General features: G+C 43.9%; 3 protein-coding genes across 6 annotated transcripts; 1 reads left to right on the top strand and 2 right to left on the bottom strand.

Annotated features, from left to right (window-relative positions):
* The first annotated feature begins 536 nt into the window (after window positions 1–536).
* On the top strand, window positions 537–6,965 carry l3mbtl2 (L3MBTL histone methyl-lysine binding protein 2). Of its 3 annotated transcripts, none has more exons than XM_028407893.1 (19): window positions 537–668; window positions 876–909; window positions 1,008–1,355; window positions 1,461–1,569; window positions 1,684–1,817; window positions 3,320–3,398; window positions 3,628–3,701; window positions 3,902–4,019; window positions 4,174–4,308; window positions 4,434–4,522; window positions 4,613–4,859; window positions 4,970–5,037; window positions 5,131–5,235; window positions 5,318–5,465; window positions 5,542–5,624; window positions 5,728–5,962; window positions 6,053–6,118; window positions 6,295–6,432; window positions 6,515–6,965. In XM_028407893.1, exons 3-19 carry the CDS (start codon window positions 1,026–1,028, stop codon window positions 6,880–6,882), a joined length of 2,526 nt encoding a protein of 841 aa, XP_028263694.1. In that variant the 5' UTR covers window positions 537–668; window positions 876–909; window positions 1,008–1,025; the 3' UTR covers window positions 6,883–6,965. The 3 variants fall into 3 exon arrangements, with proteins under 3 accessions (XP_028263694.1, XP_028263693.1, XP_028263695.1); XM_028407892.1 differs by having other exon boundaries at window positions 6,506–6,965; XM_028407894.1 differs by lacking the exons at window positions 537–668; window positions 876–909; window positions 1,008–1,355; window positions 1,461–1,569; window positions 1,684–1,817 and adding an exon at window positions 2,501–3,131 and having other exon boundaries at window positions 6,506–6,965.
* Window positions 6,966–7,118: 153 nt separating this feature from the next.
* On the bottom strand, window positions 7,119–11,554 carry chadlb (chondroadherin-like b). The gene is made up of 10 exons (XM_028408371.1): window positions 11,477–11,554; window positions 10,174–10,338; window positions 9,894–10,088; window positions 9,496–9,797; window positions 9,136–9,417; window positions 8,836–9,055; window positions 8,482–8,755; window positions 7,979–8,391; window positions 7,742–7,908; window positions 7,119–7,648 (listed from the first exon to the last, which is right to left on the bottom strand). The coding sequence occupies exons 2-10, from the start codon at window positions 10,336–10,338 to the stop codon at window positions 7,336–7,338; spliced, it is 2,331 nt and encodes a 776-aa protein (XP_028264172.1). The 5' UTR covers window positions 11,477–11,554; the 3' UTR covers window positions 7,119–7,335.
* Window positions 11,555–11,767: 213 nt separating this feature from the next.
* Window positions 11,768–16,840, bottom strand: rangap1b (Ran GTPase activating protein 1b). 2 transcript variants are annotated; one of them, XM_028407519.1, is made up of 16 exons: window positions 16,730–16,840; window positions 16,271–16,387; window positions 16,031–16,158; window positions 15,803–15,862; window positions 15,511–15,690; window positions 15,282–15,416; window positions 15,024–15,182; window positions 14,806–14,919; window positions 14,618–14,717; window positions 14,445–14,529; window positions 14,154–14,319; window positions 13,949–14,032; window positions 13,756–13,858; window positions 13,533–13,621; window positions 12,986–13,107; window positions 12,752–12,836 (listed from the first exon to the last, which is right to left on the bottom strand). In XM_028407519.1, the coding sequence occupies exons 2-16, from the start codon at window positions 16,380–16,382 to the stop codon at window positions 12,752–12,754; spliced, it is 1,722 nt and encodes a 573-aa protein (XP_028263320.1). In that variant the 5' UTR covers window positions 16,383–16,387; window positions 16,730–16,840. The 2 variants fall into 2 exon arrangements, with proteins under 2 accessions (XP_028263319.1, XP_028263320.1); XM_028407518.1 differs by lacking the exon at window positions 16,730–16,840 and having other exon boundaries at window positions 11,768–12,836; window positions 16,271–16,382.
* Window positions 16,841–16,848: the final 8 nt, after the last annotated feature.

Raw genomic sequence — 16,848 nt, 5'->3', positions numbered from 1 at the left:
TCATCCAGGTCATAGTCTTTTTGAGTCCAGTTGCCTCGATTTAAACTCTTGGAAAAGTTGCATATAAATGATGCAAAGACACCTTTTTGTCTTATTCAGTGGTGCTGAGGTAGAGGAATTGCAGGTATCAATATCATCATAGCCTGCCTGCTGCACAGAAAGCATCACCACAAAGCTAAAAAAAATAAATACGTTCAAATAAAGCACTTCTGGAGAAGTTCTAAAGCCAGCAAGTCTAATCTGATTCTATTTGGCACTTATAAGGAGCCTATTAGCATTTGATCGTTTTTACGACTGCAGGTGAAAACACTTTTTAAAAGTTATCAAAATAGATCCGTTTTAACTGAGCTTCATGTTTATAAGTGACGGTGAACTCCTTACTCAGTTGGGCCGTTCTTGTTATAGTATAAACACCAGCAGCCATGAATTAAACCAACATATCTTCACTTAAAAATCTTAAAAATCACGTATTTGTGATTAGCAGTTTCTGACAGATGCTAAGACCTCAGCTCCCAGAATGCCTTGTCCTCGCGTCAGGAGATGACGTCAAAGCTCCGCGACTACATTACAGTGCCGGGGAGCTTTGAAGAGAGCTGTTTACAGTATGTACAAATACTTGTGCAGTCGTTGAAGATGTCTAACTAAGTGCTTGGATATCTATCAATTAAGTAAGTTTCTATTCATATTATTAACAAGTTAACCGCTCGGTCAAACGTGCTATTAAAAATTAGCGTGTACATTATATACAGTAGCAAATGAGCTACTCCCGCTGTTTATATTTTGATTAAACCCAGCTAGCTGTAGCATTGAATTTGATAATTAAACGTTGTTAAATGTTTTTAATGTTAAATGTTTCTTTGCATCTTCTTTTGCAGAGCTAAAAGAAACACATCCTACAGCCTACCAGCAGTGAGTATGCAGTAATTTCACTGTATTTGGCTGCTGCAACAGTGAAATTTTCCAGCTTGGGATGAATAAAGTATTTCTATTCTATTCTATAATTTAAGGGAGGAACACGACACAGGATGCCCTACCACTGTGTGGCCTATGGATGTGGCAAAACCGCAGAAGATGGTGTGACACTGTTCAAATTCCCTAAGGATCCAGAGGAGTTCCGCAAATGGGAAAAACAGGTCCAGCGCACTCGCACACAGTGGGTTGCCACATCCAGCTCTCACCTATGTAGTGAGCATTTTGGCAAGGAGTACTTTGAATCCCGAACACCTACATGTGGTCTGAAGCTAAGACCAGGAGCTGCTCCGACAGTGTTTCTACGTCCGCACTGTTCCCTCTGCAGCGGAGCAGGATGCAGTGGCTGTCTGCCTGCTATCCAACGACGGAACACCACAGCTGAGGCAAGAGACCTATAGAGGACTATAGAGTGTTTCTGTTTCAGACAGACTCATGAAAATTGTGGTTGATATGAAATCATGTATCATGTGGTTTATTTGTCTTCATAGGCCGGATGCAATGAAACGGCACCTATGCACTTAGACAGAGGACCTAACAAGGAACCTCTGACAGGAGGTGGGTCAAAGCCGGGGGAGAAAAAGAAAAGTGAACAACCAGGTGACGTTTCCCTCACTTATCATCAAAACCATTAGTAATATCCAGATTGTGCATGAACAATTAACAAAATTAGTGATGTCTCATATACAAAAACGTCTTTTTTTCTTTTCACAGTGCGGTGTGAGATGTGTAAAACAGTTGGCAATTTTAGCACCTTTTTTTCAAGGTCAAAACGTTTCTGCAGTGCGTCTTGCTCACGTTCATATTCATCAAATTCCAAGACGTCCTCCATTTTGGCACGTTTACAGGTGAGTAAAAAGACGTTTTATATGCTCATTTTCCAAGAAAGATTCAAAGGCAAGGCAAGGCAAGCTTTATTTATATAGCACCATTCATACACAAGGCAATTCAGAGTGCTTTACATAAGATGAAATCACAGAATAAAAGCATTTTAAAACATTAAATTAAGAAGGAAATTACAATCATAAAAAGAATAAAATCATAAAAAACATCAAATAAAATCAGGATGATTAAATAAGAAGAGTGCAGTTAATGACAGCAGTGAAGAATTTAGGAGAACGCTGCAGAGCAGAGCTCAGGTGTTCAGGAAGGCTGTTCCACAGGTGCAGGGGCAGAATAACTGAATCCTGCTTCACTCTGTTTGGTCCTGACCCTGGGTACACACAGTAGGCCTGTCCCTGATGATCTCAGAGGTCTGGATGGTTTATAGCGAACCAATAAGTCCAGGATGTATTTTGGTTCAAGACCATTCATTGCTTTGTAAACCAAGAGTAAAGTTTTGAAATGTATCCTTTGACTCACAGGAAGCCAGTGCAGTGATTTGAGGACCGGTGTAATGTGGTCCATTTTCCTGGTATTACTCAGAACTCTAGCGGCAGAATTTTGGACCAGCTTTTTTTTGTCAATTTCACCATATGTGTAGGACATACAGAGGAATCAAAATACTGTTTCTCTCTCACCTTAGTGTTATAGAGCGTGCAGACAGAATAAAATAGTAGAAATAAGTAGTCAGTTATTGATTTAATTTACTCAATTACCTGCTAAGAGGATCAATCAGTGCATCCATCCCTGATCTGAGGATATTTCCCGTAATTTACACAACAACCACACAGTGGCAGTATACACACAATGAGCTGTGTACCAGCAATCACTGCAGGAAAATAAGGCGTAGAAGAAGAAGAAGACCGCGCGGGACTTTAAAGCACACCTCCGACCCGTGAGGCTACTTGTGGAATATTTTTCTGTCGTTGCTCTAATCAGCTCGATATACATGTTCAGCAGCACAAATGGTTCACAAATGCTGCGTCGATAGCTGCTACAACGTAAAGCGGCCTAACCTCGCCTTCCACCGGTTCCCATTCTGCAACCCAGAGAGGCTGAGGCAATGGCTGTGTACTCTGAACATGGACGTAAACACGCCCCTCCACGTCCTCGTCAAGCTTTTTGTCTGCCAGAAGCACTTTCAGCCGGAGGACTACTGCATGATGGAGAACTCGAACCGTAGGGGACGCCTCCTTAAAAACACCGCCGTGCCCACACAGTTCATAAACGCACACACCTCAGAGACAGATCAGCACTCAGACATTTATATGGAGCAGGCGGTAAGTTATTAAATGGCCAATGATCCACCATAAAACTAAACAGCTGATTAATGATTACCTGCTAAATATGATCATTAAAAATGTCAATAAAGTTTTAAATATTCACGTGTGTGAATGTTGTTGTGCCCAGCAGCAGCAGGATTGTGTTAACGCACACATCTTGTGTTTTTCTTTCTCTTTGTCTTTAGGGAAGGCCTCCCACAAAAAAGGCTGTTGTGCTGAATAAAGTGCACAAAGCCCCCCCAGTGACAGCAGGAGTGAATCATGGTAAATGTACTGATCCCAGGTCGAAATGCATTACTAAAAATGAATAAAATGAACATGTGTGTGTGTCACAAAAGTCCTGGTCATGCTTGAACATCAGGTCTTTACACACATGCATACCACCAGTGCACCCACCTGTGGTGGGTGTATTGATTTACTACTTACTACTAGTTCTTCATCCGTTCTCACATTGCAAACTTCAGCTGTGTGACTCCTCTGTCTTCTGTGGCAGCTCCTGGTTTTGACTGGGGTGCCTACTTGGAGAGGGAAACATCTCTGGCTGCATCCGTCTTCTGCTTCAGACATGTGAGTTAATTTTCCTTCAAAACTTTACAGTCCAAAGTGTTATTAGCAATTCTGCAAATATATTTTTGAACAAAGCAAGCAGCAAGTAGTACTAGCTGTGAAAGGAAGGGGTTCCAGACCTGTTTCATGGAGAGAATTTTCACTGTGTGAATGGGTATGGCTAGCCAGCTAGCTAAGGGATCACATTCTGCACTCTTCAGGCTCCACTTTGGGCCCACTGGGACAACATCGCTGTAGGGATGAAAGTGGAGGTCCTGAACACTAATGGAATTCTTCCCAGTAAAGTGTACTGGATTGCTACAGTCATCCAGATCGCAGGTGTGTGTACATCTTTAATGGTAATGAACAAGTTAGTTCACAATGAAAAACAGTGTTACAGTAAGTTCTACTATTCAATACTCAAGCTTAATAAGTGTGTGTGTGTATAAACAGTTTGGCAAAGCAGCAGTAACGAACGTCTTCCTCCTCCTAGGTTACAAAGCTCTGTTGAGATATGAAGGCTTTGAGCATGACAGCAGCCATGACTTCTGGTGCAGCCTCGTTTCTGGAGAGATCAATCCGATTGGCTGGTGTGCCATGACGAGCAAGCTGCTGGTTCCTCCACAAGGTGAGGATGCACACTGAGACCACGTGGCACTCAAGTACAGGATACAAGACCGTCCTTGCTGGCTCAACACGCAGCACAATGAAGGGTGTTGGACACACTAGAATTTTACCACTGTGTGTTTGCAGATGTGAATCCAGACATCGCAGACTGGAAAGAATATTTGATGAAAAAGCTTGTGGGGGCCAACACACTTCCTGTTGACTTCTACCTGAAGGTAAATGTAATGCTGCTCTCAATCATGGGGAAAGAAATGAAATATTTTCACTTATCACTGTCTCTCATCCTTCCTCTGTCCTCTCCTCAGCTGACAGACGACATGAAGTCCTCTTTCAAAATAGGCATGCGAGTGGAGGTGGTAGACCCCAAGCATGTGAGCCGCACCCGCGTGGCTGTCATAGACTCCATCATTGGTGGCCGGCTGCGGCTGGTGTACACCGACCAAAGTGACGCTCCTGTGAATGTCGTCTCTGATTTCTGGTGCCACATGTGGAGTCCTCTCCTGCACCCAATAGGCTGGTCCAAAAAAGTGGGTCACAGCATTAAAGCACCCGGTAAGTTTAAAAGCAGGAGAAAAATATCTGTAAAATCTAAGCTAATGGGGCATAGAACAAAATGATAGGAGGGAGGTGACTGTTTTTTTTTTTGTTTTTTTTTTTCAAAGCAAACTCCACTGAGGCTTCCAGTGGTCTGAAGGGTAGCTTTGACAGTGCATTCACACTTTTTAAAAAGGTAATCGAAAATTATCCTACACAGAATTTCTTATCTTATTTTTTTACTACTGGAAATAAAGAAACTTTTTCAAAGCCTGTTTGTGATCCACAGCCTAGATTTGTCTACATGGGAGGCAGTTTCTTTGAAGAAGGAATGAAGCTGGAGGCCATTGACCCGCTCAACCTCGGAAGCATCTGTGTGGCCACTGTACACAAAGTAAGGCAACAGTTTTTTTTGTCTGTTTGTTATATGTGGTGTTGTATTACATTGTCTCAGCTTCCTTACTGTGCCTCCCCAGGTGCTGTTTGATGGCTACCTGATGGTGGGTATTGATGGCACCATATCAAACATAGGCTCAGACTGGTTTTGTTACCATGCTTCCTCACATGCTATCCTTCCAGTGGGGTTCTGTACAAAACACAACATCCCTCTTACTGTGCCTCAAGGTAAATGTCCATGACAGAAGCAGCTTTGTAGTGTAAATGAAAACATGTATATGATATTCTGTGTGTTTCCTGGTAGGGTATGATTCTCAGACCTTCACCTGGGAAAACTACCTGAAGGAGACAAAGGCAAAAGCGGCACCAGCAAGACTGTTCAACACTGTAAGAGAGAACATCTGATATGAAAACAAACTGAGGTTTCATCACACCCACAGTTCGTTTTAATGCTCAGAAGTTAAATGTTCTCTGATGACTTTTTTTCCAGGACTATCCAGGTCACCGCTTCAACCCAAACCTGAAGTTGGAGGCAGTGGACTTGATGGAGCCACGACTGGTATGTGTGGCTACTGTGAAGCGCTGTGTGGGTCGCCTGCTGCTTATTCACTTCGACGGCTGGGAGGATGAGTTTGACCAGTGGGTCGATCACGAGTCTCCGGACATCTACCCGGTTGGATGGTGTGATCTGATGGGCTACCAGCTCCAGCCTCCTCCTGGGCTTGGTAAATATTAATATTAATAATGAGATGCCTCTTAGTTAGATGCCTTTTCATTGTGTTTTAATGTGACAGGTGTTCTCTTCTGTTTTCCAGTTGAAGCATTTGAAAACCCAGTGGAACGAAACAAGAAATGCAAGACTTATGTGTATGGGAAAAGAAGTACGTTGTGTTGTGATATTTACTGCCATGTTTGTAATCACAGTTTGGCTGCTGTGTAAAATGTACATGATTTAAAAATGGCTTTTTTTACTTATACATGCAGTGTCCCAACTATTGAGAATACAGATCAATAGTGTTTATTCCTGGAAATGACCTCCCTGTTTTTCTTTTCATAGAAAAAAAGCACTCAAGGAAGAGGCTGTCTCAGGATCATGCTACAGAAGATAATGAGGTCATTAACGCTAAAAGTACAAACCCCCTTCCTTCATCAGAACCACTCACCCAACCCAAGACCGAACCAGAGGAGCAGGAGAGTATGTGAACCATTCTCAGACATTTTCTTGTAGTTGTTCTTTTTGGTAATCTGCTTCATTGTGTCTCTGGTAGTCTCTACAGTGCAGGTAAAAGTGGAGGAGATGGAGGCCCCTATTGATCCACCAGAAAACCCTCCACAAGTCTCAATGGAGCGAATCAAACAGGAGGAGGGAGGACACCAGAGTAAGCCAGATCAGACGTCAGGGCAGAGCAGCTCCGACAAGGAAGCACATGAACCGATGGAGCAGACCGCAGAAGACACAGGTGAAGAGCGTGGATCACTGGAAGAAAGCATTACTGGTGAAAGCAGCATGGAGCAAAGTGAAGCTGAAATACAACATGTGGACGAAGACGAGGGGGGCCAAGAAAATGACAGTACCATGGAAGAAACATTGGAGAGCACAACAGAGCATGACACTACAGGAGAACCTGAAGCAATGCTGAAATGAGATGACGGGATCTGTAGAAAAGGCGGAAGAGCAGAGAGACTGTAATGGAATAATATAAAAAAAAATAAAAATCAGCAAATCCAGACAGTGTTGTAAAGTTTTATTTTCTTTCCTGTTTTATACACTTGTATTCTCATGATAAAATTTGATCTCAGTATTTTGTACTTGTTGCTGTAGTGGTTAACTAGCAATAAGCCGTTGAATGTATCGCAACACAGGAGCTCGGTTTGGCTTCGTTTTCCTCTTTTTAAGATGCTACGACTTGAACTACTGCTGCTCAGGAGCTTAAAGTCTTTTTACTGCACTGTAGCATGGAACATACCTGCAAAAAAGTCTGATTTTTAACACAATGGTGTTGATTAGATGTGCCCATCACTCAATAACTGGGCCAAGGCTGATGTTTTTTAGTTTTTTTTATATCTGAGAGTTCAGTGTTTGGAAGTCAGCAAAGATTTACGCCATGCTGCGTTTCTTTGTGGGTTTGGTGGTGGTGGTCTTTGCTGCTCCCTGTTTTGTGTTTGGACTCTTGCGAAGTTTGGATTTGGCTCTGAACATTTTTAATTGCCGAAAGCCGTTGAGGTGCATCGGTTTGGGTTTGGTTGCCTTGGGTGCCTTAGGTGGCTTTGGGGTGACAGTAGGGACAGTGCGGAGACTATTTCCCCCAGGACAGGCCTTGAAGATGTGGACGTCCTTAACCCTTCGACCCCTCACTTCAGGTGGATTGGCACAGGTGGCTCGTACCTTGAGGTTAACTTTCTCAATCCACCTAAATGAAGAAAATATTTGAGTGAATACAAATGTAAGCAGCTTTTACAGGCAGGAATGTCTGATATTGGTCTTTTTGCTGTAGTTGTCTTACATGCGCAGTGGCAGTAGGGGGCAGTCACACATTAGAGGATTGTCAGCCAGGTTGATGACCTCCAGGGATTTGAGCGGGTGGAGGTCAGGCACCTCCTCCAACTGGTTCCCCTCCAAGAACAGACTCCTTAGCCCCTGACCCAGACCTGCCAGGGAATTCTGTGACATCTGATGTGACCCAGAAAAAGGTTAGAAGTGCAAAATAAATGTTACTGATGGAAAGATACAGATTACTCACTTTCTCCAGTCCCATGTTGTCCAGGTACAACTCCTTCAGTGTCCTGTGCAGAGGCTGGAATGTATTCGGCCCCACCCAGCGGATTGAGTTACCAGACAGCCTGAGGTCTCGGAGGTTCTGGGCTTTGCTCAGTGCCTCAGTGGGGACCTCCTTCAGCTTGTTACCCCCTAGATGGAGCGTATCAAGATCACTGGCATGGTCCAGAGCCCTGGGTGACACATGCTCGATGGCGTTCCCAGTGAGGTAGAGTGCTCTGAGACCCTCAGCACTGTTCAGGATATCTGGCTCCAGCCTGGTGATGGCGTTGTTCTCCATGTGAAGTGCCAGCAGACTTGGAACCAGTTTGAAGGCTCCTTTGGGGAAGCTGCTGAAGCGGTTCTTCTCCAGGTGGAGGTAGGTCAGCTGAGGCAAACCTGTGTATTAAGACAGACACTGCTCAAAAACCAGTTCATTGAAGGTTAGATGAATGTTAAAACCCCTGATTTGATTTTGCCTGCAAAAACCTTTGAAGGCATCAGGGCTGAGAGAAGTGAGGTCATTCTCAGACAGGTAAAGGTAAATCAGTCCCTTCATCCCACTGAAGGCCTCTCCCTCCACCTCCACAATCTTGCAGCGCTGCAGGTGCAGGGACACGACCTGTGTGACCCCGGGGAAGCTGTTGCTGGAGATGTAGTGAAAATGGTTGCCACGCAGATCCAGAAGGCGTGTGTCGGGTGAGAAGCCCCGAGGCACTTTTGTGTGGCCGCGGTTCTCACATGAGGAGTGGTGCGTCTCTGCCTGTGGACAGACCATAGGAGGTCATAGAAACATATAGGACGCACACCACTAACATGTTGTTCAAACAGTTTTCCACTCACCTCACACACACAGTTGGCTGGACACTTGACCTTGTTCTGTGGCTCCTCTGTGGGTGGAGGTGTGATCCTCGTTGCTTCTTCAAACTCTGCCTTCAACATGGCCTCCTGGCTTTGGCAGCGCAGCTCTGGAGGGTGAATCGCTTCCAGGCTCTCTCCTGAGAGATGCGCCGGTCCTCCACATGTCCCCATCAGCTTCACCTTACTGCGGATCGCCCACTCTCTGCAGTGTAGTAAACAAGAAAAGAAGAACGTGGTGATTTTTTTTCCTGGAAGAGGAGTCATCTTAAAGGTCTGCTGTACCTGAGCGGACGCAGATAGCAGTTGCAGTAGATGGGGTTTCCAGCCAGGTTGAGGCGGGCCAGGCTGGGCGACCCTTCTGAGAATGGTTGGATGACACGCAGCTGGTTATGGCTGATGTCCAGGAGGATGAGGTTGGGGCATTTTGATACAGCTGTGTTGGCCAGGTCCTGCAGAGACATGTGGTCCAGGAAGAGGTGAGTCAGCTTGGCCATGGACACCGCATCTTCTCCCAGGTATGTCATGGGGTTGTAGCTCAGTTCCAGACGAGTCACTTCTGGCAGTCTGGACACAGAGAAGGAGAAGTGTGGACGCAAATAATCAGAGATTTTCTCTGTTGTTATCCTCACCTAATAGCCTTACCTTGTCATGGTCTCAGTGGGGAAGAACTGCAGCTCATTGTGGTCCAGACTGAGTCGGGTGAGTGTGAACAGACCAGCGAAGGCCTCCGTGTCCAGGTAGTTCAGGGAGTTGTGGCTGAGACGAAGCCACTTAATGTTCTGTAAACCCTGGAAGGCCAAGTTGGGGATGTAGACCAGCTGGTTGTGGGTGAGGGAGAGCAGATTGAGGAAGCCTAGCTGAGTGAACGCTCCAGGCTGGATCTCTTCCACGCGGTTACGGTCAATCATGAGCTGCTTCAGCGATGATAGACCATCAAACGACTCCTGCGTGCACATGGGGGAAGCCAGAGGTTTTACTCTGCTGCTGACTGTAAGGCGATAAACACAAATGTCACATATGATCTGTGAGTCTGTGGTCACCTGGTAGAGGATATCAATGTTGTTGTTAGCCAGGTTGAGAAAGACCAAACGTCCAAGGCCACGGAAAGCCCCCTCTTTCACTCTGCGGATGTTACAGCGCTGCAGCGACAGGTAAGTCAGGTAAGGTGTGTGTCTGAAAGCACCGGTGGGAAGCTCCTGGATGTCATTACCTCGAAGATCCAATTTCACTGTGATCTATAAAGAAGAGAACGTATCAGATGGAAGACATAATACAAAATTCGGTATTATGACACTGAATGTGTGTGTGTGTAAATGAAACCTCATCAACAGTGGGAGGAACTTGGGTGAGGTTCTTGTTGACACAGGTCACAGTGAGCTGGATCTGGTCACAGACGCACTCCTGTGGGCATTTTGCTGCGTGCAGTGTGGGGATGCAGAGGAGCAGCGGGACCCAGAGGACATCAGGAAACAGCTGGGAGAACATCTGAGAGGGGAAAAACATCTACTTTATTTACACACAAAACACTTTAGGGTCATACTTTTTTATAAGATTTGAGTAATTTTCAATTTGAGCATTTAGGTATTTTTTAGAGAATAAACACAATACTTATTGAAACATGACAGATATTATTATCCAGTTATCATGACTTTAGTGTGATTTTATTTGATGAATGTGAGTCACATCGATTTGTTTTCTAAAGCCTCAGGTCTCCATCATTCTGTACTTTTGGGAGGATTAGCGCCATTTGGTCAGATTGGTCTGCCCTAGTCTTCACTGGAATGCCTTAAAACCACATTCCCATGTGGGATCAACAGTCTTGATCCACAGGAATGGACATGAAAAGCTTCACAGCTCCGCACTCTGAAATTTGGGGTCTCAAAATGTTGACGCGTGCATTGGTGCCAAGCTTAAACCCCTTCTGTCAAAACTGACGCATCAAGTAGATGGACCTGACAGAAACCAACCGAACTAACTCATGTCCTGGAGGGGAGGATAGCTCGATTAACATGTTATTGTTTCAGAAACTCTGCGCTCATTGAATGCAGCAGCGTTCTAACTAAGCTGCCCACCGTATGAAAAGCACTCATAAGTAGAAGCACACGACGTTTTGTTCATACGACCCCCTGTACAGAAAGGGGGCAAAGAAACTAGAGACGGAGGAATTTCCTTCGTCCGGGTTGTTTGCCCGCGTCCTCCTGGGATCAACAGTCCAAACCGCAGAGGAGCAGCCGCGCTGGCCGCGCACAAAGACGCGCAGTGTCTCTCTCTGCCGGTGTTGTGCCAAAATGCTTTTCCCCTGTGAAAAAAAAAACGGTGTCCTTTGACCAGGGACGGCGAGAAGACTCAATACGACGCCATCAACCTTAACTCACTGTGTTTATAAAACCTCCATTTTCAATATTGTGTTTTTGTTAATGAGTCCTGTGCGTAAAAGGAAATAATTTAATACAAAAACAAGCAGCGCACATTTTAAAAATATGTATATTCACATGCAAAAAAACTGCGCAAAAAGTCACCATGACTTGATTTCAATTTAAATTTCTTGCTATTTCCAGATTTTCTGTTAGCCTATCATTAGATTGATTCGCTATTCTAAAATCCATTTTACGCACAGACTCACCGTGGCTTCGTCGCGGTTCCGTCCAGCTGCAGTTTGTTTCTGGCCGCTGACTCTTCTCACGGTCTCTGCTGCTCTTCCCCGGTTGTCCCCCCCATCCAAAACAAACTCCGTTTATCCCTTCCATTCACCACTGTTCCCTCCCGACCCACACACACCTCCACCTTCCTCTGCTCGTGTTTAAAGGAGCAGTTCAACACAAACTCTCAAATTCTACTGCATTATGATATTTGTTATGCTTCTGTGGAGAGGAAGGAGGATGGACACACACACACACAGACACACACTGAGACGTGCTTTAGTATTAGTTTTATTTAAGAGCTTTCAGTAAAAATGAACATTTCAGCTCTCCTTGTCTGTTATTCAGAAAAAAATAACCTCAATGCAATCTAAGTATTTTCCATTCTATAATGCCATTCCCTTATATGCACATCACATAAAGAACTATGAGGTAATACACTGCAACTGAACTTCAGCAGCACAAAGTCATGTATGAGCACATTGTACAAAAATCAAAGTGAAGAGTCTGGTCCCCCTGAGCCAAGCACTGACACAGCCGTCACACACTCAGGTTCATCCACAGGTGTGTACTGCTCCCTTTCTTGCTCACAGTTTGGTGCACCCAGCACTCTGATTTGTCTAAACCTTTTTCAGCAGCAGTGTGATGATTGTGTTTGGACAGATGGCCCCTAAAGGTTTTTCCCTCCTCAACAAGGAAAATTCTATATGGACCATGCTGCCTTTAATTTTTCATCTATTCATTTGAATTGTCTCAGCACTAGATAACCAGGTTTTCAGAGCAACACCCCCAACAGTGAGGTACAGGTCTAAAACTACACATCTGTAGTTGTGCGTGTGTGATTTCCATATTTATCAAGACCTGAAAATACTGTTAATGCACTATTACACTTCCACAGATGTGGAGGAGGAAACAGATGCCTTGTTTTGTCATTGTTTAAATGCAAATACTTTGCAAAATGTGCCTAAAGTTAGCAACGCTTCTGGTTACAATCACTTCCATTTTTAGTATATGTATCTATTTTTTTTTCCTACAAAAATATAAGTCACAATCAAAAGTAGAAAAATAAAAAATAACTAATTCTCGACAGCCTTCATAAAATATACAAATCTGGAGTGGAGTTCAGTGGTTGTACTTGTCCTTTGTTCAAGTGTAAAGCATCCCTATTGGTTTTGATTATGGGAAAAAAAAACAAAACAATTGTAAGTACAGCGTGTGTGTGTGTGTCCATGTGGCAGCACTGGCATTGGTTGATTGGATCAGTGCAGGTCGTTGCACTTCTTCTCCAGAGCAGAGCTCAGCCTCTCTCTGGCACTGCTGCATGACTTCAAAGCTTCACCATTCCTGAAAAAAAATGACACATAACATTGTTTTTAGAATCATAAAAAATCTTCATATTTATGCTGCTTTCACTGGGTCTTTACAATCCTCATTCTTCTGTAACAGCAGGTCGAAAACTAACGAGAGTCAGATTTTATAGGACAAAAGATTACTTGGACATGAAGATGTGGAGCAGCGAGGCGTGATGCTGCGGGAAGTATTCCTGCTGCACGGCATGTTCCAAACACAACAGTTGACCCGGCACCAGCAACACCTTTTTCATTTTCCCCTCTCCCTAAAAAAAGATGAAAAAAATAATACAGACTAAATCAACGGCAAGAAAAACCTTTACACTTCAGCACCTTGGAGACAGAACAATGCATCGTTCTGATACAGTGTCCACAAGGACCAGAGAATAAATTAGGAATCACTCTACTTTGTGCTCATACAGTGATGCTCCTCAAAAGTACAAAACCACTGAGGGCAGAAGTTGAAACTACTATAATAATGCCTTCCTGTTAATGTGGTGGAATCATAGTTGATGTCTTGTGTATTAGTGCCACCTGCTGGATCGGACTGGACCAGGTGGTCCATGGGAAACTTTAAATAATTTATGAATGTTTTTTTTTTTTTTTTTTAAATGTGTGTTTTTCTTCTTAATTATTCCTTGTGGCTCTGTGTGATTCTTAGAGGAGGTGAATAGGCGGAGTGGAGGAGTACCTTAAGGAGGCCCATCATGACCAGCAGTGTGGAGAGGAAGCAGTATGACTGGAAGGCAGAACCCGACAGAAGCTTCTTCAAAACTATGTCTGTGGGACAGAGAGATACAATAATAATAATAATAATAATAATAATAATACAGACATTATATGAGGGCAAGAACTGTGGTTAAGGATTGTTTTAAGTGCTTAGATCACACTGTAAAAAGCATTATTTTATTCACCGATAGTTTCAAGAACAGCCGCTTTGGTCTCCGACTCCTCACTGTACAAGGACCCTATTTTCAAAAGCATATCGGCAGCCTTGTGTGGCTCAGATCCATCAACCTGGTGAGAACAAGCAAAGGGTTAAAGACTGCTGCAAAACGTCTATGTCTGAATTAACCTGTGTATACAGTCACACTTTTAAATCCTCACCTGTTGCTGCAGGTTTGTCCTCATTTCTCCCAGCTGAAGAAGTTTTTCTACAGAGGGGCTGCTGAGGAAAGACATGATCTCTGCCTGATGGTGGATGCAAAGACATAATCAGAAGTGTATTCTTAAATGTCATTGGAGCCATTACATGTGCAAACCAACAGTGATGTCACATGACAGAAGAGTGAACTTGCTGCATAAATCTTACCGGGCTCTGAGGTTTAACAGGACTGTCATCTTTTTTCATTCCTCCATTTTCCTTCACAATATCATCATACTCCTCATTCTCATCATTACAGTCCTCATTGGCGTCGTCATCATCATCTTCATCATCCTCTTCCTCATCTTCCTCATCTGGTTCACCCTCATCGTCACTGTAGTGAAGTTGATGAAACAAAAATCTTAATTTTGCTATTAGCATCCTAATGTAGTTAAACAGAAAACTGGAAAAATGTAATAGATTACTTTGTTTTTGAATGCTTTAATACACATGTATTACCTGAGTGATCCCAGGATGTCTCCTTTGTCCATGTTCTCCATAGCCTCTCTTAAAGCTTCACAGCCCTCATCTCCCAGACAATTACCTGTGAGAGAGTAGTTTCTTGTCATAATTTATTTTTTAAAATGTTATCACTTTTCAAAGAAGATCAATTCTTCAGTCGATGTGCGCACCATTCAGATCCACTTTGTTCACGTGTGGTTTGTCCATGACAGCCTGAGCCAACACAAGTGCAGCCGCCTCCGTGACCTCACCAAATGACAGATTGAGCTCCTGAAGAGATGGTACATAAACAACAGCTGTGAAGTAATCTATTGACGCACAGAGACAAAACGACCTGAACCGGGAGTGTAGGACTGACCTGGAGGATCGGCAGTCCTTCCCTCAGGACTGCAGCAAGGGCGATGGCTCCCTCTGAGCGGACAAGACAGTCACCAAAGTTAATAACCTGGACGTTCCTGAGGTGCCTCAGAGCCTGCATTGCCAACAAAATGACAAAAAAACTGTTTATACAGGCAGGAGCAACAAAACTACTCTCTGCCTACATGAAACTTAAATATAAAAATAATCTGGCCTCACCTGAGCCATAGCCAGCGTTCCTTTTGTGGTGAAGGTGTTGTCATTGAAGTTGAGGACTCGAAGCTCTGGGTTGTGACGCATGGCTGAAGCCAACGCCATCACGCCTGGGTAGTTTATGCCATTCTGGGGCATGTGAACCTCCTCCAGACTGCCCATCAACTTACAATCGACAAATACAGGAAAGATTTGTATAAACTAACAATCTTCAATCAATCAATTAATCAACCAATCAGGTCATTGTGTGTGAGTGTTTTATACCTGAAAAGCCTTAGCCAGGGCACAAGCTCCTTCATTTTCCAGCCGGTTCCTCCCGGCTACAAACACTCTCAGTCTGAGTGGAACTCCGAGGGCTGACGACTGTCTGTGGCACTCCATCAGGGCTTCAGCCAGGATCTGTGCCAAACAAACACCATCAAAAAAATATGGATTTTAATTTTTGGTTGGTTTCAGCTGAGTTTTAAAGGAGCATCTCTGTTTGAAGTTTTACCTTTCCTCCACCAATCCCCATGCCACAGTTGTTGAGCCTTAGCTCCTTCAAAGTGTGGCAGGAAGAGCTCTTCAGCAGCTGCTCAATTCCTTTAACACCATCTGGCCCAAAAGCATTGTCACTCAGGTCCAGCTCAGTCAGCCGGGCCCCAGCACTCATTAATGCGCTGCCCAGGGACCTCTGAGGGGAGCACATGAAGATGAACAAATGACACAGGGATATAAAATTTATGAAATCTATAATGTCTATAAGGAAGTAAGAGTTTCAGTAAAGACGTAGCTGCGAAGCTCACCAGGGCTGTTGGGATTTCGGAACGCAGCCGTCCAGTGAACATGTCACTCCAATAGCATCTCTGACAGACAAAAAGTTGGCAAAAGAATGACATTAAAGTTAGCTGTGTAGCTGCTTTACTGTGGGAGTAGTGAGACAGTATAGAATAATGCTTGGTATTTATCCCATAGTAAAACAAGGCCCATGTCTGCTCCACTGTGTGTTCAAATCAAATCAACAAAGGACCTACCTGGAGCTGGTCTTTGCTTTCTAGAACCTCGGCAATGGCTTGGGCTGCCTCCACTCCCAGAGTGTTTCCTTCCAGGCGCAGAGCTCTCAGACCTTGGTACTGTTCTATGTCACGGACCAGCTCCTTCACTGGAAACACAGAGAGCATATTATCGTGTCTGACAGCAGTCACCTAACATCAGATGTTAGCAGATGTAAAAACAAAACAAAAAACAAACAAAGTTGCTGTCCAGGATCTGACCTGATTCTGCATTGTCAAGCTTCAATCCCAGGCCTTTATAGCTCAACTCTCCATCCCCGACATGGGTCTTAGAAAGAGCATCAGCCAGCTGAGAAATGTCATCTGAGGCCATGTTAACTATATGGAAACATCCAGAACATAGCCAGGGTCACATATTAGCAAATTCATAAAGCATAAATGAGAGGAAGCAAAGTGATACAACCAAAAACATCAAATAATTAAAAGCGACAGATTAAATATTACGTTTAGTTTTTTTAACATCGCACAGAACAAAAACTATCAACAATGGACAGGTTAGCTATTTAGCTTAACAGGTGCTAAGTAGTGCGCAACGTGAGAAACGCAAACACTATTAAATATAAAGTATTTTTATATGGACTTATTGAGCTAATTGTTATGTCTCTCGGGTATACAACTCATACTAAAAGTCAAATAACTGTAAATAGTAGTGGACCTTACCACAAAGAGCAGTTTTTAGGGCAGTGATACAGAACACACGCCGCTCACTTCCGCGCGGCGCGCTGGTAGTTGTTAAATCCAGTGACGTCACACCACCCGACTGCTTCTTCGTTGGTTAT

Source organism: Parambassis ranga, chromosome 6, assembly GCF_900634625.1.
Source record: "Parambassis ranga chromosome 6, fParRan2.1, whole genome shotgun sequence".
Lineage (NCBI taxonomy): Eukaryota > Metazoa > Chordata > Actinopteri > Ambassidae > Parambassis > Parambassis ranga.
Note: the sequence above shows the minus strand (reverse complement) of the source record. Positions and strands in the feature narration are given on the sequence as shown.